The sequence below is a fragment of the Mastigoproctus giganteus genome, chromosome 10, assembly GCF_048544385.1.
Source record: "Mastigoproctus giganteus isolate SK-2022 chromosome 10, ASM4854438v1, whole genome shotgun sequence".
Classification (NCBI taxonomy): Eukaryota; Metazoa; Arthropoda; class Arachnida; order Uropygi; family Thelyphonidae; genus Mastigoproctus; species Mastigoproctus giganteus.
This window is the reverse complement of record NC_143584.1, coordinates 43,143,059-43,170,801: the sequence shown is the minus strand read 5'-3', so window position 1 is coordinate 43,170,801 and position 27,743 is coordinate 43,143,059. Positions and strand designations below refer to the sequence as shown.

Below are 27,743 nucleotides of genomic sequence, written 5' to 3'. Positions count from 1 at the left end.
ATTAACACGCAACACAGAAGCCTATGATAGACACAAGTTGATCTGTAACCAAGTTACAAAGGAGGTTAGGCAGGCAAAGGCAGATTATGAGAAATCTTTGGCAAGGGATGCAAAGAAAAACAGCAAAGAGTGCTTTCCTTATGTAAACTCTAGAAGGAAAGGGATGAATCAGATTGGCCCACTTGATATCGATGGTTCAACTGTTATGATCCTGCTCACGTAGCTAACAAACTAAATCAATATTTTGCATCGACATTCACACATGAGGAGTTATTCAGTGAGGGGAATGCTAGAGTTGTATTCAACTCTGGCAGTAAGCTACAGAATCTTGTAATAACTGAGAGTAAAGTGGAGGAGAAATTGTTGAAGATAAAGACAAGAAAGGAAGCCGGAGTGGATGGGATCTATCCAGTTATATTAAAGGAGGCAGCAAAGGAAGTAAGCAAACCCTTAGCCATAATTATGAGAGCTTCCTCGGACTCAGGGGAGGTACCCACAGACTGGAGAAGTGCAAATGTAACCCCAATTCAAAAAGGAGGATCAAAGGATGACACAAGTAATTATAGACCTGTGAGTTTAACTTCTGTTCCAGGAAAATTAATGGAGGCACTGGTTAAAGAAGCACTGCAGGATCATCTAGACAAGGCTTCAGTTATAGCTCGGACACAGCATGGTTTTGTTAAGGGGAAGACTTGCCTGACCAATTTGATTGGATACTATGATGCAGTCACAAAAGAACTGGATGCAGGGAATAACTTTGATATTATATACTCGGATCTTAGAAAAGCTTTTGATACTGTTGCACATGGAAGACTGCTGCACAAATTGGAGCAGTGTGGCATTGGAGGCAAATTACTGCTATGGATTAAGGGGTGGTTGAGGGGGAGAAGGCAGAGAGTGGTAATCAATGTACACTGCTCATCGTGGACTAATGTTATTAGTGGAGTCCCTCAGGGTTCAGTGTTGGGTCCATTATAGTTTTCTGTATTTATAAATGATATTGATGATGGTATATCAAGCTTAATGTCCAAGTTTGCAGACGATATGGAGGTTGGCAGGGTTGTCAAGGACACTACTGACACTATGCTGCTGCAACAGGATCTGGAAAGGTTCAGCAGATGGGCTGAGAGGTGGCAAATGAAGTTTAACATTGACAAATGTAAAGTACTACATATGGGAAACAGCAACCCCAGAGCAATGTATCAACTCCGTGGTACTACACTGGCAGTGGTAGAGAATGAAAGGGACCTGGCGGTGGTTGCAGACAAGCAGCAAAAGTAGCTCATGGTGCATTGTCAATGATATATAGGAATTTTTCTAGCAGGGATAAGGAGGTGATTATTTCCTTGTAGAAGGCAATGGTCAGGCCACACCTAGAGTACTGTATACAGGTCTGGAGGCCTCATTTCAAGAAGGATGTAGAGCTGCTGGAACGAGTACAGAAAAGGGCAACAAGATTAGTGAATGGAACAAAGTTGTGCTCATACGAAGAAAGGCTTAAGTTTTGCAAATTACAGTGTCTGGAGACTAGGCACCAGGGAGGTGATCTGATAGAGGTGTATAAAGCCTTGAATGGTTTGAGCATGCTCAATGCTGATGGGATTCTTCCTCTTGCTCAGAATAATCCCCTGAGAGGGCATAAATTCAAATTGAGGAAAGACAGATGTAGGATAGACGTGCAGAAATTTGCCTTTAGCCAGCGGGTGGTTGGTTGGTTGGTGGAACAGACTTCCATCCCTTGTCAGGGAAGTTGATAGCCTAAATAAGTTTAAGGCTCAGCTGGACAGGTATTTCGAACAAACAGAGGGGTGAAGTGGAAGTGGGTTTTTTTTTTTTTTTTTTTTGGCTGATGCTGCATAAGCTTGCTTTCTTGCATCAAATGCCTCTACTAATGCTAATGCTAATATGTGCAGAAATTGTGTGTTCTGTAGTCGATTTGCCCGTTTTTTACGGGATTAAACCCCCAAATTTTTGGCGGAGGGAGAACATTGTTATCCATGCCGGAGACTGACTAACTTAGCCATGGAGTGAAAAAATCCCATAAAAGTTCCTCCTGACATTGGCGGTTTCAAATGGGATCTTTTCCACCTGATGTGGGAAGACTGGTGATTAACACTTGGCTACACATACAGAATTAAGTAAAAGGAAAGTCCTCTTCTTTCGGCAATTTTCAGTTGGGGGTCCATGTTCATGTCATTCCCCTAAAGTCTTTGAGGCTGAAATTCTCCCAGGTATTACAAACTGGGCTTGCTATCGGGTGACTAAAATGCTGATAGAACTTGAAAATATTCAAGTGACACTCAAGTTGAGTGGATTTAATTTTGGCAAAATCCAGTCATTCTGCGACAATCAAATCCTCTGCTTGCACCTTCACAATAGTGGGACTGTTATTAACCCTGGGTATAACCCCCTTGTGCAAGTACTGAAATATGGCACCTAACATACTGGAGGTGACCGCCCAAGTGCAAACCATTGTAAGTAGGGGTTGGGGTGTGGTGTCCACACCACACAGAGGATGCTGCCCCTCTGTGTGTTACCAGGTAATACTAGGTGGTAAATGACTGTCATCAACTGGTGCAATACCACCGCTTTGCTTATTGCAGTGGTGGAATATTTAGTCTCCAGAGCAAAGCTCTGGCAACTCCCTTCTCTTTCATGATGTAATATGTTTGATGTCTTTTGAAGTTACAATGGGCATTATGGTGAGTTCCAACCATCCTTTCTCAATTTGAATTTATGTCTCCTCATGTGCACAGTCTGAGTCAGAGGAAGAATCCTATAAGCATTTAGCTTGGCAGTCAATTCAAAGGTTAGACTCCTCAATCAGATGACCTTGCAGGTGCAAAGTCTCCAGGCTTTAAAATTTTCAGAACTGAAGCCTTTCTCAGTAAGGGCAGCTCCTTTGTTCCCAAACCTATTTCACAGCCATTTTCTGCACCTTTTCCAGCATCTCTACATCCTTTCTAAAGTGTAAAGTGTGTTAGTTGTCTGACGGCACCGGGGGTTCCCCCCCATCTCCGAGTTCTGAGTTAATAACCGGGTTAGAGTACCCAGTTCAGTTCACCAAATGGCACGTTGGCGGCAAAGCTGCAATATGTCTTCATCGGTGATGGTTGTCAGGTCCATGTCTTGTCGAATCTGGTAGGAAGGTCAAGCTGCCCATCCCACTCTGGCTGTGGGATATGTTAGCTGGCAGTGTGGAACCCACAATGTGGGGGGGGGGAGACACATTTACTTCATTCATAATCTGCATTCTCATTTTACTTGCATTCTATTTTTATATATTTTTTAGTTTATAATATTTTTTCTGTTAGGTTATATATACAAAGGGTACTAGGAAAGTTTTGCAATACAGCTTTGTTTATTTAATTTTTTCAAAGTAATTTCCTCTACATTCAATACACCTCTCCATCCTCCGAAACCAATCTTTAAACCAGTTCTGCCAAGTTTCACTAGGGAGTAAAGCACGCTCATTGTCCCAAGCCCGTAGAAGGTCCTCATCACTGGAAAACCGCCTCCCTTTTAGCTTCATTTTCACATGCGGGAACAGTGCAAAGTCGCAGGGAGCAAGGTCTGGACTGTAGGGAGGGTGCTCGAGAAGTTTCAGTCCTGTCGTGGTCAAATATTCGGTGCAGGCTTTGGCGCGGTGAGCTGGAGCATTATCGTGATGGAGGTACCAGGTGTACATTCTTGACTTTGGCCGCAGGTTCTTCATAGATCCAATGACTTTAGGCAGGCATTGTTCAGTATACCACTTAGCTGTGACTGTCTTCTGCGTGTCCAAAACGACACGTTCCACAATTCCACTCGATTTGAAAAATACAGCTATCATTTTCTTCTTTACAGATCGGGATTTTCTGACAATTACGGGTGTGTCATCATCATCAAAGACCCAAACTTTGTTTTGAGCCTTGGTCGGCAGATCGTAATAGTACAGCCAAGTCTCGTCACCTGTCACGATGTTGTTCACATACCGAGATTGTCCCTTATCAAACTTTTTTAACATCTCCCGGCACCAAGTCACACGTCGTGTCATCTGCTCTTCAGTCAGTTGATGCGGCACCCAGAGAGAACAAAGTTTCTTCACGTGCAAATGATCTTGCAGAATCGAACGAATTGCTGGTGCATTTAGGCCCAAAGTATCCTCTATCTGTTGGTAGGTCACTCGCCTGTTTTCGTCAAGCATTTTCCTCACAGCAGTAATGTTTTCCTCCGTAACTGACGTTCGTGGCCTTCCCGGCCTCTCAGAATCCTCCAGAGTGAAATTTCCCCTTTGGAATTCTCTATACCACCTGAATATCGTTGTACGATGTGGACAATCATTATCTAGTGCAAGAGTCATTTCTTCTAAGCACTGGTCTATGGTTAAACCACGCACGAAATTATACCGCAAAACTGTCCTTATCTCATTTCGTGACCACGATGCCATCGCAAGCACTTTACACTCTCACTACTAATGAATAACTGAGCCCATCGACTTGGCGCGGCGGCTACTATGCACGTATGAACATGTCTCAACATGCAGCAACAAGCAGCTTCCTGTGATTCATTGTTGCGTCATATTGCAAAACTTTCCTAGTACCCTTTGTATATATATATATATATATATTTTTTTTTTTTTTTTTTTTTTTTACTCACTCATTCATCTGTTTCTCACACACCAGGAGCAGATGCAGTGGTGTGTAATGTAATTTAAATACTGATGCTTAATAATTAAGCTAAATAAGAAAGATTATAAAAGATTAAAACTAGGGTTAGTGTGAACTTAACTTTAACATTTATAGTTTGTGTTCTTTTTCTCACACACTTATGCCCTCATTCATTCTTCTGGTTTTCATTTCATTTGTTTGACTCTTGCTTTCTGCACTGCACTCTCTGGGCACCTCAACTTACTATTATTCTTCAGTTGTGGTGCAGGCCTAGCCGCAAGTTTTTTGTAGGCCAGGGGAGAATGCAGTCATAGTGTTGTTAGTAAATGTTTGTTAGTATATATAAAGTAGTGTAAGTTATTATTAACTTTGTATTCTTTCAGCCAATTACAATTGCTCTTCCACTTATTCTCATTCACCATAATATTCGTTCACTCTCTTTCCCTCGTGCTGGGTCCATTTTTCATTCACCAAAACTGACATATATTCCCTTTTACCATAATTCCTAATTCACTCTTTCACTCAGTGATCATCCTATTCATTCTGTCTTTCATTCTACTTGCATCCTCTTGCTACCAGCCTACTGATATTTTTCAGCTAATCTGCTTCCCTGGCTGCCTGTACATCTCCCCCCCCCCCACATGGTTACTTATTTGGTGTGGGGACCCCAGGTTCCTACTCATAGCAGGGTAAGCCTAGGAGGGGTACCCAGGTCAATCCGGTTTTGTCATGTCAGGGTGCAAAATACTGCTGTCTTGACAGTTATTAGGCATCGTCTGGGCGTGGTGGGGGACGTGGGCAATTTTAACTATTGTTTATTATTTAATTTCCAGGGGGAGAATTGCCATTCTTTGGATTGTTCTGCGCATTTCAAATACTTTCTGTGTGAAGGTTGTAAAGGCTTTATAATTTTTCTCTTCTATAATGAATAGATGTTCTTCTCCCCTTGGAAGGGGGCAAATCTGTGCTATTAGCTGTGTTCTGGGGATGTCATAAATTATACATTCATATGGAATGTTTGCCCAGTCTTCACTCTCACCACAGGTGCAATTTGGGTCATCAGTCAGCCCTAAGAAGGTTAGTTTTGCCTTTAGGGAGCCGTGACCTGCCAATATGAATGTTGTAAAAAGTTCAGGGGCATACCACTTAGGCGGCTTTGGGGTGACCATTGCCACTCGTGGCAGAAACCTTTTTGTAACTAGACTTGTGGTTTTCTGTTCCCATTTTGTTTGCCATAGCTCATGGAGCTTTATGGCTATTCTTTTTTCTTTCAGCATTGAAGGTGCTGGCTGTATCAAGGGCTATCCCAGGAAATTCTGTGGGTACGCCCTTTTTAAAGTCTATAATACAAGCCTCTTTTGGCTACTTCCAGGTAAAGTTTGAGAGCTCAGGCCAGCAACTGTAGTGCAGGTGTGCTCACTGTGCAACACGCTCTGGTAATGGTGAGAAGTATTGTCCTTTGTATCGATTCTAATTTATTCTTGTTTCTTACTATGGCCTTAGTGGGTGAACCATGCACTAGCTCTATGGGTGATAACAGGTAGGAACATTGCACGGTATATGATTGCCAGGCTGTTTCTTTTGAGCCTCCAGTCTGATCGACTGATCCTGGCAATCATACCTGCATAATTTCTCACTTTCTTTGCAAAGTAGGTCAAATGGGGATAAAAAGTTAATTTAGAATCAAAGACCACTCCAAGATATTTTAGTTCTGTAACTATTTTTATAATAGTTGTGTTAATTTTAATTTGTGGACGTCTTCTTGTGTCCAAATTGCCTTTTAGAAGTATTTGTTTGGTCTTTTCAGGCGATTTTTGAGGCATGTGCATTTGTGCTCACTCCTGCAGCTGCAAAAGGGCGGCATTTGATTTTTGCTCTACAACCATTCGTGTGTTACCTTTTACAAGGAAAATCATGTCATCTGCAAAGGCCAGGCTTTCCACAGGTCCCAGATCCAAGGCCAAAAATTCGTCCAGAACAATGTTCCAGAAGAAAGGGTCAAGGATTGAACCTTGCAGGCAGCCTTTATTCACAGGGCGTGTCAATTCCTGGAACCTTGTATGCACTGAGACACTTCTGTCTATAAGGTAGCTGTTTATTACCTTATAGAAGTTTTGTGGGGCATTTGCCTGGCGGAGTCTCCTAAGGACACTAGGCCACCAGAGTGAGTCAAATGACCCAGCAAAGTCAATAGAGATTGCCAGCATGTATTTCTCTTCTGAGTTTTTAACTGTTGTTAGTAGGTGGTACATGGCATCCTCTGTAAAGTTGCCCTGCTTAAAACCATACTGATTGTTGGAATGTAAACCTGTTTCTATGTAGTATTGAGCTAATCTGCTATATATTAGTCTTTCGTATATTTTCCCTAGTACAGGGAGTAGGGCTATTTGATGAGAAACCCCCCCCCTACTGATCCCAAATCATATAGGTCTATATGATTTGGGATCAGTAGGGGGGTTTCCTCAGGGTTTTTTAGGATTAATTTTAATACTGTTTTTTTCCATATTTTTGGGAATATACCTTCTGTCATACAGTTATTATACTGTGCTATTAATTTGTCTGGTGCTATTTCTGAGTCTTGTATAGCAAACAGAAGTTCAATATTGGCATTGTCATATTCAGTTTTTTATTTTATAATGTCCAGCTGGGTAGGGGAATGATCCACAGTTTCAGTCTGAATATTATTATTATTATTATCATTAGCCATATGGTGCAAGGAAGCCTGAGGCTTTTGCTGCACCAGCCAGAAAAAAAAAAAAAAAAATTCTAATTTACCCTAAGAGAGAGAGAGAGAGAGAGAGAAGTAGAAGGAAATCACCACGGAAGAGAAGAATGATGATATCCAGCTCAGGACCCTGGATGTGCCAAGCCCATGCTCACCAGATGTGAGCCCCTGGGGTTGATAAATACTGTGTAGGATGTTATTTACAGAGTCCACCCAACACAGGGTTGCGGTTCCATCTGGTTTGACAGTAGTTTCTAAGATATCTCCTCTTGGCAGCTTGTTGGTCACTATTCTGTAGACAACTCCCCAAGGCTATTGTTTCCAGTGGTTCCCACCAAGTGCCTCCAGCATTCCTTTTTCTTGTCTCTTATGAGGGCTGTATACTGATTCCTGACAGTTCTATAAGAATCTCTCATTGCATTCACTTCATTTTGTGGCCAAGATATTCTGGCTCTTTGAAAATTTCTCCTCATCTGGTGCACCCTTCTCCTGAGTACAGTCAGTTCAGGGCACCACCAGGGGACTGCCTGCTTCTGTGGTTTTTTCCATGGGATAGACAGGTCTGCTGTTTTTGTTAAAATGTTTGTCATAGTCAGTGCTTGCTTGTCCGGACTACAGTTGCTTGATCTAGACCACTCATTTTCCTGTTTTTGCAGCTGAGCTGCTGTATGTTTTGCAAAAATCTGCCAGTTTGCTTTTTTGAGGTTATACCTTTTGATATCCAACAAGGAGTGTTGGGGTGTTTGTAATTGCCTGTTTGGTTTGAAGGTGTTGGCTCTATGATCCGATGTGGTCCAGACCAGCTGGACACACCAGTCTGTAATTTTATAAACTATCGAATTGGTGGCGAGGGTAACATCAATGTCACTCTCCCACATTGTACTGCTAAAAGTTGGGAGGTTATTTGGTTGGTTTAGCACTTGAAAGGGTGAGGTGGCTATATAGTCTGAAAGTATCTGGTCATTGTGTGTGCCTGCTCTGTCTTCCGTACGGCTATGCCATAAGGCTGATCGGCAGTTGATATCAGCACACACTGTGATATTTGCAGTAGGTAGCAAGTCTATGGCTGCTTGTAGGTATTCAATAGCTGGATTTATATCTTCACTTGAATATAGTGAATATAGGTCTAGAATATAGCGAAATAATGTAAAACTGTCCTACAGCACTGGTGATATGGGCACACACTGCCACTGGAGAGCAGAGGTGACCCACCTTTGTGACTGTAAAATCAGTATTTTTAACTACTATTGCTGTAGAAGGGGCACCTGAGATGTATTCTATTATTCTGTAGCCCCTTGGGTATCCTTTAACCCTACCCATATGTGTGTAGGGCTCTTGGAGTACCAAGATATCTATATTATTTTCTTCCAATTTGAGTTTGATCTGATCTACAATAGCTCTTGCTATTTGAGCATTCAATTGAATGAGATTTAGAGTCCTAGTTACATTTATGTTTTCAATCTGGCCCATAGTTGTCCTAGATTGTATAAGTTTTACCATTTTTTTTATAACAGGGGCATTTATCATCCCTGATACTATGTGCATAATCAGTCAGCCATGCTACTTTACAGGTAGCATATTTTGGCTGCTGATTTTTATTTTGGCAGTTCTTGTTATTGTGGCCAGTGACTATGCAGTGGCCACAGACAGGGGAATTCTCTGGCAGTATGGCCATATTTATAACAGTTAAAGCACTTCTGTACAGGAAAGAATTCCCTGAATTTATGGCTGGTCCAGCCAGCATAGACTCTTTGCTGTCAATGTAGGTTTTTCCAAATTCTGGGTGACACTTCCACAATGACATTGAATTGCCCATTTCTTTTGTCCCTCTTTTTAGAAGAAATTCTTTAGCAAACTTGTCCAGTTCCATTATATTGATAAAGTTTTTGTTGTAGAAATCCAACATAAGATCTCTTTCCAGAGTTATCTCAGGGGTGTCAAATATAATGATGTTGGGGTTCCTGCCCCTTGGCTTTCCTGTTTGCAGTTCCAGTTTTACTACCTCTGGGTTCGTTTCAATCTTTTTAACATCCTCCTTATTTGTTACTTCAATTAAAACTTCATTATCTTTTATATTTCTCATGTTATTCACTTTTATTTCTTTCAAATGAGGTTTTAATTTTGTCACGACAGTATCCCTGACTGCCTCGCTGGATTTGTATGTAGAGTCAGGCTTAGCCTTTATAATGATTATGTTTGTTTCTTTTGCCTTTGGTATTTCCTTAGTCTTATTGTTAGGTTTGTTTAGTTTGCGATGAATCTGCTTTGGTGGCCCTTGCTACTTGGACATAAGTCAAAGTATTTATTTCTTTGTAATTATTCTTCTCTTCAGTCATTGTTTTTACTTTTGCTTTCAATCCTTTGTTTTCTGTATTAAGTTCAACCACTTTATGTTCCAAAACAAACCAGCAGTTCACTATCTGCAGTCTTGTTGCAGATGTAATCCTACTTGTCTGTTTATAAAGAAACTCTTCTAGTAAGAGTTTCATTTCTTTAATTTGTCTTATGGGATCCTCTATTTGATTTATAAGCTGAAATTTCCTCTCCTCCTCTGTTTTTGTTACCTGTGGCTCTAAATTATCATTCTCCTTTTGATCTGTATTTTCTACTTGGTTTTTGCCTTTTCTAGCCCATTTTACACTAAGGTGGCAAGATTCTAAATCTTTGTTTGTAATTTCTTCATTATTTAGCACCTCTGTCCCACAATCGGGCAGGTCCTTCAAGCCAGGATCGCAATCGATATTTTTTGATTTTTCAGTTTTTTCCCCTGAGTTTTGGTCTTTGCCAGTCATTTTTGCTGTTATTATAATGTTCCTTATATTCAGGGGAGTAATATAAGGTATATTTTATCATTGTGGGCCTATTAAAACCCAAGATGCAACGTTTTCCCCTTTTAACGGGAAAACAGTCACACACAAAGAAAGGTACTCTTATATGCAAGAATACACCCCAGGGGCTCACATCTGGTGAGTATGGGCTTGGCCCACCAAGGGTCCTGAGCTGGAAATCATCATTCTTCTCTTTTTTGGTGATTCCCTTCTTTCTTTCTCTCTCTCTCATAGTAATTTTTTTTTTTCCTCAGGCTTCCTTGCACTATGTCGCTAGTAATAATAGCATTAGCATTACCATTAGTAGAGGCATTTGATGCAAGAAAGCAAGCTTATGCAGCATCAGCCAAAAAAAAAAAAAAAACCACTTCCACTTCACCCCTCTGTTCGTTCAAAATACCTATCCAGCTGAGCCTTAAACTTATTTAGGCTATCAAATTCCACGACAAGGGATGGAAGTCTGTTCCACCAACCAACCACCCGCTGGCTAAAGGCAAATTTCCGCACGTCTATCCTACATCTGTCTTTCCTCAATTTGAATTTATGCCCTCTCAGGTGATTATTCTGAGGGAGAGGTTGTTGTTGTTATTTGGTTTTTAGGAGCATTAGCAACTAAGGCCATATTGCTCCGGGATATGCGGTGGTCATTTCCTGACCTTTCCGCATCCTCCGTATTTGGTGGTGACGGACTCGAACCCCGGTCTAATCAAGAAACGTGCTACGCACTGCTGCTCCTTCCCACCTGGTTACGGAGGCGCCTCTCTGAGGGAGAGAAAGAATCCCATCAGCATTGAGCATGCTCAAACCATTCAAGGCTTTATACACCTCTATCAGATCACCTCGCTGGTGTCTAGTCTCCAGACACTGTAATTTGCAAAACTTAAGCCTTTCTTCGTAAGAGCACCTGATTGTTCCATTCACTAATCTTGTTGCCCTTCTCTGTACTCGTTCCAGCAGCTCTACATCCTTCTTGAAATGAGGCCTCCAGACCCGTATACAGTACTGAAGGTGTGGCCTGACCATTGCCTTATACAAGGGAATAATCACCTCCTTATCCCTGCTAGAAAAATTCCTATATATCATTGACAATACACCATGAGCTATTCTTGCAGCCCGTCTGCACTGCTCAGAGAACTTCATATCTGCCTGCACAACCACCCCCAGGTCCCTTTCATTCTCTACCACTGTCAGTGTAGTACCTCAGAGTTGATACGTTGCTCTGGGGTTGCTGTTTCCCATGTGTAGTACTTTACATTTGTCAATGTTAAACTTCATTTTCCACCTCTCAGCCCATCTGCTCAACCTTTCCAGATCCTGTTGCAGCAGCATAGTGTCAGTAGTGTCCTTGACAACACTACCTACCTTTGTATCGTCTGCAAACTTCGACATTAAGCTTGATATACCATCATCAATATCATTTATAAATACAGAAAACAATAATGGACCCAACACTGAGCCCTGAGGGACTCCACTAATAACATTAGTCCACGACGAGCAGTGTCCATTGATTACCACTCTCTGTCTTCTCCCCCTCAGCCACCCCTTTATCCACAGCAGCAATTTCCCTCCAATGTCACACTGCTCCACTTTGTAGAGCAGTCTTCCCCATGAAACAGTATCAAAAGCCTTTCTAAGATCCAAGTATATAATATCAAAGTTATTCCCTGCATCCAGTTCCTTTGTGACTGCATCATAGTATCCAATCAAATTGGTCAGGCAAGACTTCCCCTTAACAAAACCATGCTGTGTCCGAGCTATAACTGAAGTCTTGTCTAAATGATCCTGCAGTGCTTCTTTAACTAGGGCCTCCATTAATTTTCCTGGAACAGAAGTTAATCTCACAGGTCTATAATTACTTGTGTTAGCCTTTGATCCTCCTTTGTGAATTGGGGTCACATTTGCACATCTCCAGTCTGTGGGTACCTCCCCTGAGTCCAAGCAAGCTCTCATAATTATGGCTACGGGTTTGCTTACTTCCTCTGCTGCCTCCTTTAATATAACTGGATAGATCCCATCCACTCCGGGTGCCTTTCTTGTGTTTATCTTCAACAATTTCTCCTCCACTTTACTCTCAGTTATTACAAGATTCTCTAGCTTACTGCTAGAGTTGAATACACCTCTGGCTTTCCCCTCGCTAAATAACTCCTCATGTGTGAATGTCGATGCAAAATATTCATTTAGTTTGTTAGCTACCTGCGCAGGATCATCAACAGTTGGCCCATCAATATCAAGTGGACCAATCTGATTCATCCCCTTCCTTCTAGAGTTTACATAAGTAAAGAACTTTTTGCTGTTTTTCTTTGCATCCCTTGCCAAGGATTTTTCGTAATCTGCCTTCGCCTGCCTAACCTCCTTTGTAACTTGGTTGCATATCAACTTGTATCTATCATAGGCTTCTGTGTCATGTGTTAATTTGTAAGTATCCCATGCATTTTTCTTCTCTGCCATATGCCTCATTAGTTCATCTGACATCCATTTTGGCCTAAACCTTGAACAATATTTCTTAGTTGGTAAGTAAAGCCTAGTAGCTTCCAAGATAAGTTCTTTGAATGCTTCCCATTTTGCGTTTGCTGTTGGTAACTTCATCAGTTGGTCCCTCTGTATAGAATTTAAATACTGTCTCAGTCCATACTAGTCGCCTTTACGAAAGCCATAACCCTTCCCTTTACCCCTAATGGTAGTTACCTCTTTGAGTAAATCCCACTTCAGCACACTGTGATCACTGCCACCTAGTGGTTCATTTTTCTGCAGATTCATAATGCGTGAAGAATCACTGCTGATAATCAAATCAAGAGTATTCCTCCCTCTAGTTGCCTCCCGAACATGCTGATGTAGAAAACAGTCATCCAATAAATCCACAAAAGCCTTGCTAGTTTGTGAGTGACCAGTCCCCAAATTCCAATCAATATCTGGGAAATTAAAATCTCCCATTATAAGACTCTCTGATTTACTGGCCCACTCTATTTCCCTGTACAGTTTCTTATTATACTCATCAAAGTCATTAGGCCTATAACACACTCCTACTCTCAATTTTGATCTCCCAATGCTTATGTCACACCAAACTGACTCGACACTGCACTGTCCAGCGATGTTGACTGGCTTCACTTCCTTAGATTATATGTATTTCTTAACTAATAGCATAACCCCTCCTCCCTTCCTATCCAGTCTATCCTTTCTGTAGACTTTGTACTCCCCAAATTCCAGTTCTGCATTCCTTATATGTGTGTGACACCAAGTCTCTGATATCCCAACAATATCTGCCTTTGATGTTTTGAGCAATACCTCAAATTCATCAAATTTATTTACTAAACTCCTAGCATTAGTGTACACGCAAGTATCCATGCACCTATTTCTATTCTTAGCTACCCTAACACAACCCATGTGTTTACTTGTACCGCAATGACTCCCAGCAGTCTCTGAAATATCCTGCATCTTGTTTTTCAGGCTTCTGCTCATTCCAATAGAAGCAGAGCAAGAATCTCTTTCACCTCTGCCAGTGGCTACTGTTAATCTATTCGTCTTTGCCTCCCCCCAAACTAGCAGTTTTCCGACCCACCTAATACTGCCTCGATAGCATCAGCAAATATTCTTGCACCCTTTCTATTTAAGTGTATCCCATCCCTGTAGAAGCAATCTCTCCTGTTAACAAGTACAGTCCAGGCTGAAAAAAATTCTACCCCTTGAGCCTTGCACAATCTTTCCAGGGCTGAATTGATCGACAAGGCTCTCATCATATACTCCCTCCTATCGTGTCTGGGCAGAATTGCAGACACTTTCAAATTCAACCCTATTTCACGGCTTTTTTTCAACAGTTACCTGTACTTGTTAAGCAATTCAGCCAGTCTCCTACTCTTGATATCATTAGTGCCAATGTGTACAACTTTTATTATAATAATAATAATATGTTTAATATAAGCGAAATTCACATATCCCCTCACAAGTAACATGTATCCAGCTATTTTGATCGACAAATTTATCCCAATTTTTGGAATTTTGAGGCGTTGCAATATCGAAATCGGCAATAGTAAGATTGCAACCCCTAATGCTGTAACAATTGTACTGCACGTAAACTCGTTCAAAAAAACCAACAATAGCTAAAAACAACTATAATTAACAAGCTTGTCTGAATAATACTAGTTGTTTCATCTATATGCAACATGAAGAATCCAAGTTCCATGGTTTTTGAAGCCGGAAAATCCAAGAAATCCTCCCTGCCGCCGTCGGTCACTATCCGCCGTTTACATCAAGCGGTGCTTCTTGCTGAAGCGTCCGTTCACTTCCGCGATTGCAGCGCCTCCACATCCTTTCTAAAATGAGACTTCCAGACCTGTATGCAGTACACAACATGTGGCTTCACCATTGCCTTATACAATGGGATAATCACCTCTTTATCCCAGCTAGCTAAAATCCTATATATCATTGACAAAACCCATGCATTGGCCTGGTAGCCTGTCTGCACAGTTCAGAGCACTTCATATCTGACTGCACAAACACCCCTTTATCTTTATTGTTTTCCACTACTCTGAATGTAGTACCACATACATGGATGTACTTTGGGTTTACTTCTGCCCATCTACAGTACTTTGCATCTGTCAATGTTAAACTTCAGTTGGTAATTCTCAACCGATCTGCCTAATTTTTCAAGATCTTTTTGCAGTAGCATAACATCATTAACCACCCCATGCCAACCTTTGTATCATCTGCAAACTTAGACATTAACCCTGATATACCTGCATCAATATCATTCTTCTTCTTCTTGGTCCTTAGCTGGCAGCTGGGAGAGGCGGTTGGCCACGCAACCAGTATGCTGCTGTAGGTGCCGCAGGGTTTCGGACTTGCTCTGTGATGTTCTTCCATACTTTACGATCCATGGCATCAGTCCTGGCCTGGTTAAGGTCGAGACGTCGGCTCTTCAAGTCATTTTCTACTTGCTTGGCCCACGTTTTCCTAGGCGCGGTCCGTTGGATGCTCCATTGGGTGGGTTGTTGTCTCCAAAGGAGTGTGGATGGTATTCTGTTCGTGCCCATTCTACACACGTGGCCAAACCATCCATCCTTCGCTTCTGGATTTGGTCGGCAATGGTTGGTTGCTGTTGGCATCTGGTGCGGATGGTATCATTAGTAATGCGGTCACGAAGTGAGATGCCCAAAATCTGCCGCAGGCATCGCATTTGGAATACCTCAAGTTTGTTTAAATCTAGCTTGAGACAAATCCATGTTTCTGATCCGTAAAGGAGAATGGGCAGGATCAAAGTCTGGAAGAGTCGGATTTAAGTCTTTGAGGAAATGTTGGTCCTCTTCCACAGACACCATTTGAGCGAGGCAAGAGCAGTGGCCGCCTGTCCAATTCTGCTGTGAATTTCCATGGTGGATGCAACTTTCTTCTCCTGGACCAGCGACCCAAGGTATTTAAAGTCCTGCACTTGCTTGATCTGGATGCCTTCGAGATAGATGGTGGCTTGCGACCCATCTGTTGTCAGGGCCTTTGTCTTATCAGCATTGATCTTCAAACCGTATGGCTGGGCAATGTGGGCAATGTCGTAGAGGATATCCGTGGCTTCAGATTCGTTACCAGCAAAGATAGCACTATCATCGGCAAACATCAGGTCAGTCACATAGTGATCCTTGTCATATTGTATGCCCCGTCTGTTTCTGAATGCTTGCCTCATAATGGCGTCGACCACGATGTTGAAAAGCAACGGGGAGGCTACATCCCCTTGGCAGACTCCAGTTTGGATGGTAAATTCCTCAGATAAATCGTTCTGGATGCGCACTTGGCTGGTTAAACCGTTGTATGCAGTTTGGAGGAGTGTGATGACTTTTCGAGGTACATGTTCGACCTCTAGTAGTTTCCATAAGGCAGGCCAATGGACACAGTCAAAAGCAGACTTAAAGTCAATGAAAACAATGACGGTTTGCTGTCCACACCGGATCCTCTCTTCCATCAGCTGACGGATGGCAAAGATTTGATCACAGCATCCTCCGCCGGGTCTAAATCCCGCCTGTTCTTCTCGACTGGTTTGCTCGCGATGTTTTTGCAGCCTTGACTGGATGATCTTCATAAAGACCTTTCCGATGATGGAAAGGAGGCTGATGCCACGGTAGTTCTTGCAATCCTGGTTATCACCTTTCTTGTGGATCGGTACGATAATGGCTTTCCTCCATGTTAGCAGAATTTGTTCAGTGCACCAGATGGTTTTGAGGAGTGAGTGTAGTCGGCGAAGCAGTACATCTCCCCCGGCTTTGATCGCTTCTGTGGTGACTTGTTCCACTCCTGGTGCCCTGCCATTCTTTAGGGATTGTATGGCTGCTTTCACTTCTTCTACTGTAGGCTCAACATCGACCATGGAGACTTCAGGGGGATCGATCGATAGTGCGGCTTCTGGCGGTCCCTGAGGTAGGTCGTGATTATAAAATGCTTTGAAGAATTCACTCCACCGTTGCAGGCGTTCGGACGGTGATCGCACAAAGGTCCCATCAGCATTCTTGATGTTGTCACTAGTCAATTTGGTCTTTCCACTCAGAGATCTGAGGGTGCGGTAGAGAGTGCGGTACTCGTTCTTGGATGCCGCCACTTCAAGATCGTCTGCCACTTGGTTCCAGTATGCTTCTCTTTCCGCTGTCATCCTCTGTTGGACTTCTCGGTTTAGCTGCCGGTACCGTTCAAAGTCGACCAACTTTGCCTGTTTCCGTTTGTCCACGAGGTCGAGGCACTCGTCTGATATCCATGGTTGTGTTCGACGTCGGGCAGGTGGACATAGGGGCTTGGCACATTCCAGGATGGCATCAGAGATCTGCTTTTTTTCTTCATTTATATCCTCGGGCACGGCTAGCGTCTCAAAGCGGTTGGATAGGGCGATCTGATATGCCCCTTTGTTGGCAGCATTCATTAGCTGCCTCCAGTCCAGCTTGGCTGACCGAGATGACCTTTTTGCATGCCATAATTTGAGCTGCACCTTAGCCCGGATGAGGTAGTGATCAGATCCGCAATCAGGTCCCCTCACGGCACGAACGTCCATGAGTGATGAGCGAAATCGGGCGTTGATCAGAATGTAGTCCAGGATTGCTGAGTCCTTGCCAGATGGATTTCGCCATGTAAGTTGATGTTTTTGAGGGTGCTGGAAATGGCTGTTTCCGATGATCAGGTTGTTAGATGCGGCAAAGGACAACAAACGTAGTCCGTTGTCATTGATCTTCCCATGGCCAAACTTGCCCATTGTTGTTTCCCAACCAGATCTGTCCACGCCAATGTGGGCATTAAAGTCCCCTGCGAGGATGATCACTTCTGTCTGTGGAATTGAATCCAGCGTATGTTGGAGCTGGTTGTAGAAGTCATTCTTGGTCGGGTCCAGGGCGGAGATAATATGGGTCTTGATGGTGCCCTTGACAGTAAGGACTGCCAGGCGGTCCGATATTGGTTGGAAAGCGATCGCACTACTGGTGGCCTGAACATCGACCATAAAGCCCACTCCTGCTTCTTGTTTCTCACCACCAGAGTAGAATAGCATAACCGCTTCGTTAGGTGCTGGTGGTTGGATGATCATCATTCCAGACCCGGTGAGCCTTAATTTGGATAATGCCGCGATTGATACCTTGCACCTAAGTAGTTCTTGGGCAATGATTTCCTTTTGTCCAACGTGGTGCCCCGTTCGAACATTCCATTCGCCAATGTTAATTGCCCTTTTCGGCGTAGTAAGCTTATTGCTATGGCCAGTGGTCCACTTTACACCAGCACCCTGGGTCCCCAGTGCTGGCGCATCGGCTACCCCGGATGCGGTAACATTGTTGTAAGAGCTTGTTCTGTGGCCAGTGGTCCACTTCACACCAGTACCCTGGGTCCCCAGTGCTGGCGCATCGGCTACCCCGGATGCGGTAACATTGTTGTAAGAGCTTGTTCCGAATTTCATGCGGTTTCTTGCCTAGTTTTCCCGGTTTCCTGGTTCTGGTCATTTCGGCAGGATGACCACCCTCCTCCTTTCGCAGCCGGGCTTGGGACCGTCCATGGCGGAGTTAATATCATTAATAGCATCAATATCATTAATGAATATAGAAAACAACAACGGGCTCAGCATTGAACCCTGGAGGACTCTGCTAATTAAATTAGTACATGAAGAGCAGCGTACGTTGATAAGCACTCTCTGCCTTCTTCCACTCAACCATCCCTTTATCCTTGCCCTTAATGCCACGCTTCTCTAATTTGTACAACTGTCTTTTACGTGCAACAGTATTGAAAGCTTTCCTGAAAGCTGATATAAAATATAAAAATTATTTTTTGCATCCAGTTGCTTTGTGACTGCATCATAGTATTCTATCAAATTAGTCAGATAACATTTCCACTTAACAATCCCATGCTGTGACTGAAGTATAACTGCACTCCTGTTTAGATGGTCCTACATTACTTAGCATTAGTATTAGTAGAGACATATGATGCAAGAAAGCAAGCTTATATAGCATCAGCCAAAAAAACTCTTCCCGTTTCACCCATTTATTCACTCCAAATGTTTGTCTAGTTTTGCTTTGAATTTATTTAAGTTGTCAACTTCCACAACGACAGATGTAAGTTTGTTCCAGCAAACAATGACCCGTTGGCTAAAGGCAAATTTTCGCACATCAATTCTATAACTGTCTTTCCTCAGTTTGAAATTATGCCCTCTCAGGTGTGCAAACTGGGCATGAGAATGGATTCCATCAACAATGAGCTTGCTCAAACCATTCAAAGCCTTATACACCTCAATCAAATCACCTCACAGGTGTCTAGTCTCCAGACACTGCAATTTGCAGAACTTAAGCCTTTCTTGGTAACAGCAACCCTTTGTTCCACTGACTAATCTTGTTGTCCTTCTCTGTACTTGTTCCAGCAGCTCTACATCTTTCCTAAAATGAGGCTTCCAGACCTGTATGCAGTACTCAGTGTGTGGCCTGACCATTACCTTATGCAAAGGGATAATCACTCCTTATCCCTGCTAACAAAAGTCCTATATTTTATTGACAAGGTCCCATGAGCTACTCTTGCAGCCTGTCTGTACTGCTCAGAAAACTTCATATCTGACTGCACAATTAACCCTGTCTTTTTCATTCTCCACTACCCCAAGTGTAGTATATCACAACTGGTATGTTACTCTGCAGTTACTGCTACCCATGTGCAGCATTTTGTATTTGTCAATGTTAAACTTCAGTTTCCACCTCTCAGCTCATCAGCTCAACTTTTCTAAATCCTCTTGCAGTAGCGTACCATCCATACTGTTCGTTAACAACTCTACCAATCTTCATATCATCTGAAAATTTGAACATTAAGCCTGATATACCTTCATCAATATCATTGATAAATACAGAAAACAGTAATGGACCCAACACAGACCCTGGGGGGGACACAATAATAACATTTTTCCTTGAAGGGCATTCTCTGCTAATAATACTTTAATGCCATACTGCTCTAACTTGTACAGTAGTCTTCTATGTGCAACGGTATCAAAAGCTTTCCTAAAATCCAGGTATATGATATCAAAATTATTTTTTGCATCCAGTTCCTTTGTGACAACATTGTAGTATCCCATCAAATTGGTCAGATAAGACTTCACCTTTCAAACCCATGCTGTGTCTGAACTATAACTGCAGTCTTGTCTTGATAATCCTGCACTACTTCTTTAACCAATGACTCCATTTTTTCCCCAGAACAGAAGTTAAACTAACAAAACTGGAATTAGTCGTGCCACCTTTAAATCCCCCTTTGTGAATTGGGGGTACATTTGCACATCTCCAGTCCGTGGGGACCTCCTCTGAGTCCAGGGATACCCTCATAATCATGGCTAAGGGGCTGCTTACTTCCTGTGCTTACCTTATTTAATATAACTGGATAGATCCCATCTATCCCAGGTGTCTTTCTTATGTTTAACTTCAACAATTTCTCCTCCACTTTGCTCTGAGTTATTACAAAATCATTTAACTCCCTGTTAGAGTTAGTTTGATAAGCTTCTGGCCTTCACTTCCCTATGGAATCTTCACGTGTGAATGGAGAAGCAAAATACTCATTCAGTTTGTCAGCTACATCAGTTGAATCATCAATAGTCAAACCATCAAAATCAAGCGGACCAATCTTTCATCCCTTTCCTTCTAGAGTTTCATAACTAAAGAAGTCTTTACTGCTTTTCTTTGCATCCTTTGCCAAAGATTTCTCGTAATCTGGCTTTGCTTGCCTAATCACCTTTCTGACTTGATTACATACTATCTTATATCTACCATCAGCATCTGTGTCTCCTGATAATTTATATTCGTCCCATGCATTTTTCTTCTCTGCCATGAGTCTCATTAGTTCATCTTACATCCATTTAGGCCTAATTCTTGAACAGTATTTCTTAGTTGGTATTAAAAAGCCTAGTAGCTTCCAAGATTTATTCCTTGAATGCTTTCCACTTAGAATGTGCTGATGATAATGTCATCAGTTGGTCCCACTGTATAGAATTTAAAAACTGTCTGAGACCACTGTATTCACCTTTACAAAAACCTTTCCCTTTACTCCTGATGGTAGTTACATCTTTGAGTAAATCCCATTTCCGGTCCCATCTACTTATTTAACTAGTGATTCAATTATTTTCCCTGGAACAGAAGTTAAGCTAACTAGTCTGTATTTACTGTTAATTACCAATTACTCATGTCATCCTTTGATTTCCCTTTGTGAACTGGGGACTTCCCGTGAATCCAAGGATGCTCTCATAATTATGCCTAAGGGTTGGCTTACCTCCTGTGCTGCCTCCCTTAATATATGTTTGGATAGATCCCCACAATTCCTATTACAATTTGATAAATTTTACCTTCTATAAAAAATTCCTCATTTTATGAATGTAGATGCAAAATACCTATTCTGTTTATCAGGAATTTGAGCAGGATCGTCAACATTTAAGCCATCGATATCAACTGGAATAATGTGATTCATCCCCTTCCTTCTATTGTTTGCATAAGAAAAGAAGTCTTTTCTTCTTCTTTTTTATTTGAATCCTTTGCCAGAGATTTCTCATCTTCCTGAGCTTGCCTAATCTGCTTTGTGGCCTGATTGCAGGCTAGTTTTAATGTGCTGTAGGCTTCAGTATCACCTAATGATATATATGCATTCCATGCATTTTCCTTCTCTGCCACAAGTCTCAATAGTTCATCTGACATACATTTAGGTCTAAGCCTTGAAAGGTGTTCTTAGTTATTATGAAAATCCTAGTAACTTCTATGATTATTTCCTTGAATACTTCCCAGTTGGAAGCTTCTCATTCCCACTTAGACTGCCATTATTAGTTATGTTTATTGTTGAAGCTTGCATGCAGAATAAATATGAACAAATTTATCAAGTTACACTTATTTTGGTTGTTGGTGTTCTTTGAACATTTTGAATACTTGCTAGGTACATTAGCATTAGTATTGGCACATGATGCAAGAAAGCAAGCTTATATAGCATCAGCCAAAACACACACACACACACACACACACACACACACACCCTTTTCATTTAACCCATCCACTCGCTCCAAATGTTTGTCTAGTTCTGCCTTGAATCTGTTTAAGCTATCAACTTCTACAATGACAGATGGAAGTTTGTTCCAGCAATCAACCACCCACTGGCTAAAGACAAACATCTGCACATCTATCCTACAACTGTCTTTCCTCAATTTGAATTTATGCATTGAGCATGCTCAAACCATTCAAGGCTTTAACACCTCAATTCAGATCACCTTACAGGTGCCTAGTCTCGAGACATAGTAATTTGCAAAACTTAAGCCTTTCTTCATTTGTTCCATTTATTAATCTTGTTGCCCTTCTCTGTACTCGTTCCAACAGCTCTACATCCTTCTTAAAATGAGGCCTGCATGCCTGTATACAGTACAAAAGGAGTGGCCTGACCATTGCCTTATACAAGGAGATAATCACCTCCTTATTCCTGCTAGAAAAATTCCTGTATATTATTGACAAGACACCATGAGCTACTCTTGCAGACCATCTGCACTGCTCAGAAAACTTCATATCTGCCTGCACAATTATTCCCAGGTCCTTTTCACTCTCTACCACTGTCAGTGTAGTACCACACAGTTGATACATTACTCTAGGGTTACTGCTTCCCATATACAGTACTTTACATTTGTCAATGATAAATTTCAGTTGCCACCTCTCAGCCCATCTGCTCAAATTTTCTAGATCCTATTGCAGCAGCGTACTGTCATTAGTGTCATTAACAACCCTGACAACTTTCGTATCATCTACACACTCGGACATTAAGCCTGATATACCATCATCAATATCATTAATAAATACAGAAAACAACAATGGACCCAACACAACCCTGGGAGGACTCCACTAATAACATTAGTACAATTAGAGCAGTGTCCATTGATTACCAATCTGTCTTCTCCCACTGAACCATCCCTTTATCAATAGCAGTAATTTGTCTCCAATGCCACACTGCTCCAATTTGTGCAACATCCTCCATGTGCAACAGTATCAAAAGCCTTTCTATGATCAAAATATATGATATCAAAATTATTCTTTGCATCCAGTTCCTTTATGACTACATCATAGTATCCAATCAAATTGGTCAGACAAGTCTTCCCCTTTTAAAAACCCGTGCTGTGACCGAGCTATAACTGAAGTCTTGTCTAGATGATCCTGCAATGCTTCTTTAACCAGTGCCTCCATTAATTTTCCTGCAACAAAAGTTAAACAAACAGGTCTGTAATTGCCTGTGTCTCCCTTTGATCCTCCTTTGTGGATTGGGGTTACAATTGCATATTTCCAGTCCATGGGTACCTCCCCTGAATGCGAGGAAGCTCTCATAATTATGGGCTAAGGCAAGGGTGTCCAACCTTTTAGCTTCCCTGGGCCACATTGGAAGAAGACGAGTTGTTTTGAGCCACACATAAAGTACACTAACACTAACGATAGCTGATGAGCAAAAAAACGTAGAATATATAGTTAACATATTTAAGTAATTTAAACTTCATTAATTCATGAATTTTTTATTATAAAAGTAAAAGATAAGACAGCAACATGAAATTAGTGAGATGTTTGACATTGTTTTTGAGACACTAATGCTTCGATATTTGGTTCGATGTAAGTAGTTGCAATTCTCAGTGAGTTCTCAAAGTGCTCATCAGATATTTTTGTTCTAGTTTTTTTTTTTTTTTTTTTACACGAGAGGTATTAGAACCTATAGTACTTAGTATTGGACTTGAACTTCTGTAGACTGTAATTTTCAGGAAATACGTATGAAGGTTGTTGTTATTGTTGTTATTTGGTTTTTAGGAGCATTGGCAACTAAGGCCATTGCTCGGGTGCAGTGGTCATTCCCTGACCTTTCCGCATGCTCTGTATTTGTTGGTGACGGGCTTGAACCCCAGTCTAATCAAGAAGCATGTGCTATGCACTGCTGCTCCTTCCCACCTGGCTACAGAGGCCCCTACGTATGAAGGAAGGTTGCTCCAGAAAATGGCAGTTGAATGAATAAACGAGGAAGATGAAAATTTGGTTCTGTGAGTTTGAAGTTGGACAGTAAATGGATGTTGGCTGGTGGCTGCATGTGTTCGGACTGTTTTGAAGGAGAGAGCGGGAATTATAGAAGACAATTCAGAAGAACAGTGCCCATGGAAATATTTGTAGAAGAGGCATGCAGCAGAAACAGTACGTCTATGAGACAGCGAGTGGAGAGACTCTGTTAGAGATGAATCATTAATTAACCTAACTGCCCTCTTCTGAATGGAATCAAGAAGTCTGAGAGAGGTTTTGGGGGCACCACCCCAAATGTGAGAACAATATTCCATGGTAGGGTGGATTTGCAATTTATACAGAATGAGCAGCTGTTTGGAAGAAAGGTAACGCCGAGAGCGAAAGAGAAAACCAAGTTTTTTAGATGCAGAAGAAGCAATATTTGTAATGTGCTTGTGCCAAGAGAGATTAGAAGTCAGGGTAATCCCCAAAAGAGATATATTATTTTGCCTAGAAATTGGAGTGTCACCAACGATAAGCATAGGAACGAAGAATTCTTTTTGCGAGACATAAGAGAAGACTGAATTTTAGAAGGATTGAAATCAACTAAATTGTCTTTGCCCCACTGGAGAATTACCTGAAGATCGGCATTTAAGGAGTTGGTAGCAGATTTTCGAGAAGTTGAAACTAATTGAGCAGGACAAGGTTTCTCAAAATGGAAAGTGGAATGCAATGTGCTATCATCGGCAAAACTATGGATAGGATTTCCATTCAATGGAAGAAGGTCATTAATATACAAGAGAAAAAGAGTGGGGGAAAGAACTGAATCTTGGGGGGACACCAGCATTAGTGGAGAAGTTAGAAAACAGAGAGCCATCTACCATCACCCTCAGTGAGCGATCAGAGAGAAAACTGGAGAGCCAATTACAAAAAACAGTTGGCAAACTATAAGATAGAAGTTTGTTTAGAAGACCTTTATGCCAAACAAGATTGAAAGCCTTTGAGATGTCAAGAGCAACTACTTGTGTTTCACCGAACCTTTCCATTGAATTAGTCCATAAATGGGTAACATAAGCCAGAATATCACCAGTGGATCGACACTGACAGATCCATACTGGCGATTGTTGATCAGATGAAGGTTTCTAGGTAGTTTAAGAGTTGGCAGTTAATTGATTTCTCCATTACTTTAGAAAGAGTAGAAGTAATTGCAATGGGACGATAATTGGATGGGAGGGATTTGTCACCCTTTTTAGGAACTGGCTGGATATGAGCAAATTTCCAAGCAGAAGGAAAAACACCTTTGGAATAAGAAAGTGAAAAAAACATGGCAAAGAATAGGAGTAGGTTCAGGAGCACAGGTTTTGAGAATAAATGGAGAAATACCATCAGGACCTGCAGCTTTCTGAGCATCAAGTTTTGTAAAAGTTCTCCTGACATCCTTTTGATGGAAGACCACAAGATGCATTGAATGGAGCATGTTGGGAATGGTGGGAGGTGTTTTACCAAGATCATTAATACATGAGTTGGAAGAGAAATGGGATGCTAGCAGGTCAGCTTTATCCTTGGCTGAAGTGACAACAGAACCATCTGGTTTGGACAGAGGTGGGAGCAGAGATGGGCAAAAGTTGTGGCCAATAGCTTTGGCAAGAGACCAGAATGCTCGGCTACCATTAGGGCAAGAAGCAAGTTTTCTACTCTTAGCCTGTTCAGACTCTAATTTGGACTGATTAATAACCCCAGGGGCTCACATCTGGTGCATATGGGCTTGGCACACCCAGGGTCCTGAGCTGGATATCATCATTCTTCTCTTCTTGGTGATTCCCTTCTACCTCTCTCTCTCTCTCTCTCTCTCTCTCTCTCTCTTGGTAACTTGGAAATTTTTTTTTTAGCTGGTGCAGCATAAGCCTCAGGCTTCCTTGCACTATATGGCTAGTAATAATGATAAATAATAATAACTGCTAATAACTGTGTTCTTCATCCTTGAAAATAGCTTCTCATAAATGTAAGTGCTTCCAAATAGCAATGACATGAATAAGGCATGATTGTGATGCGAGGGATATTTTTCTCTGGGAAGATATATCTTATAGAAGTGCAGTAAAGAGACATGATAAAATTTTTCTTTAAGTTGAATGTCAGATTGTAGCTCTATGCATTCCATTTGAAAATTGGCAGGTAATATGTTTATGACAACTGAAAATGGAGTCACAAATATACCAAAAGATTGGTGATTTTTCCGGAAATCTTGAAACCTGTTCTCAAATTCCTGTATCAAATTGAAAAGCAAGGGTGCATATTTTTCTTGTTAACAGGACCGTGTTTAGCCAACGTCTCGAAATGCATAAAATTGTTTGCCTTAATTTGAGATTGCCATAGTTTCAGTTTCATTTTGAATGCTGTTATAGTTTGAAACATTGTATTGATCAGTTGGTTTTCACCTTGAAGAAGCATGTTTAACTCATTTAAATGAGCAGTCAAGTCTACTAAAAATGCCAAATCTGTGAGCCAGTTTTCATCGTCAAGTTCTGGCACAAATTTTGTTTTTGATTCCATAAACAACTTGATTTCATTTCACAAGTCATAAAATCTTTTCAACATTTTACCTTGACTTAACCATCTTACTTCCGAAAAGTAAATGATGTCCCCATAGTCAGCATCCATAAATTTAAGGAATTCCTGGAATTGACGATGATTCAATCCCTTGACCCTTATTAAATTTACAGCCTTGATGACAATCTGCATGACGTTATCCATCTTTAAAGCTTTTGCGCATAAATTTTCTTGGTGTACTATGCAGTGATATTTCATCATACGTAAATTTTGGGAGGCAATTGCATCATCTTCTATTAATTTTACAAGTCCATCTCTTTTATCTATCCTCGCCGGGGCACCATCAGTAGCTCTACCAGATATGTTCACAATGGACATTTCTTCAGTGATATTATATTCGTCATCAATACCTCTAATAATAAAAATTACCAATTGAGCTGGATTAGTAGCATCAATACTTTCGTCTATCACCAAAGCATAAAATTTAAAATTAGCAGCTCTACTCTCCAGACCTTTTTCGATAGATTTTCCTATTCATCAATTCTCCTGGCTATAGTCTCGTGAGACAAACTGATTTTAGAAAAATCCCCTTTTTTATCAGGGCAAATTATATCTGCCACGCTTTCCATACATTGCTTAATAAACTCACCATCGGCATGCGGTTTTGATTTTTTTGCTATCAGGTTTTCAACCACATAACTAGCTTTTACAATAGAATCCGTTTGAGTTGTTATTTTTTTAAAAAATTTTGTTGAGATGATAGAGTTTTTTTCAGTTCCGCTATGTTGTCTTTACGACACATTCCTTGATATGCACTAAATTTTGCAGCATGTTTATGTGTGTAATGTCTTTTCAAATTGCAGTCTTTGAAAACTGAAACAAATTCCCTACAAATTAAGCAGATTGCCTTAGTATTTGCCTTGACAAAAATGTAGTCATCTGTCCACTTTTCGTTGAACAATCTTCCTTCTTCTATAATTTTTCTTTTTTTTGGTTTGGTTTTTTTTGGTTTTTTTCTTTTAAGATGCTGTGGAAGCCATGCTGGAATTTAAAAAAAAAAATAGATTGAAAATTAGAAAGCAAGGTTTAATAATCAAATAAAAATACTTATGTGGCTTCTAAATAACCAAAAATGTCTGTCATTTACAAAGGTAGGTAGGAAGAAATATTATTAATAATCACTGCGTTTTACTCGCCAAATCGCCACAAACACACGTAACGTCTGCACCTTTCTTCGGTGTCAACTTGACTGTTTACAATTGCACATTGAAAGCTGTACCATGGCGTACCCATGGCGCATATAGAGACATCTATTGCATGGTAAAAGTAGGAAGCAAGAGCACTAGTGCACCATTTATTATGTCGAGAAGTAACTAGTTGCATGGGCGGCAATTTTGAATAAATACAATTATTTGAGAATGATTTTATGAATCTCTCATTGCTAAAGAACATGTTAAATTCAAAAATTCATCGCTTATAAATTAATAGCATGTTAAAATTGTATTTGCAGTATTATTAATGGTATTTTTAGTCGCAA

At 41.2% G+C, this 27,743-nt stretch overlaps 1 protein-coding gene across 1 annotated transcript in view; it reads right to left on the bottom strand.

Annotated features, from left to right (window-relative positions):
- Positions 1–27,743, bottom strand: part of su(r) (dihydropyrimidine dehydrogenase su(r)) — a 466,373-nt gene that overhangs the window by 418,561 nt on the left and 20,069 nt on the right. The window contains exons 2-3 of the mRNA XM_090382920.1: positions 26,260–26,670; positions 9,939–10,171 (exon numbers count right to left, since the gene is read on the bottom strand). Coding sequence (XP_090239046.1) covers positions 9,939–10,171; positions 26,260–26,670 — 644 coding nt within the window. The remainder of the gene's footprint in view (positions 1–9,938; positions 10,172–26,259; positions 26,671–27,743) is intronic.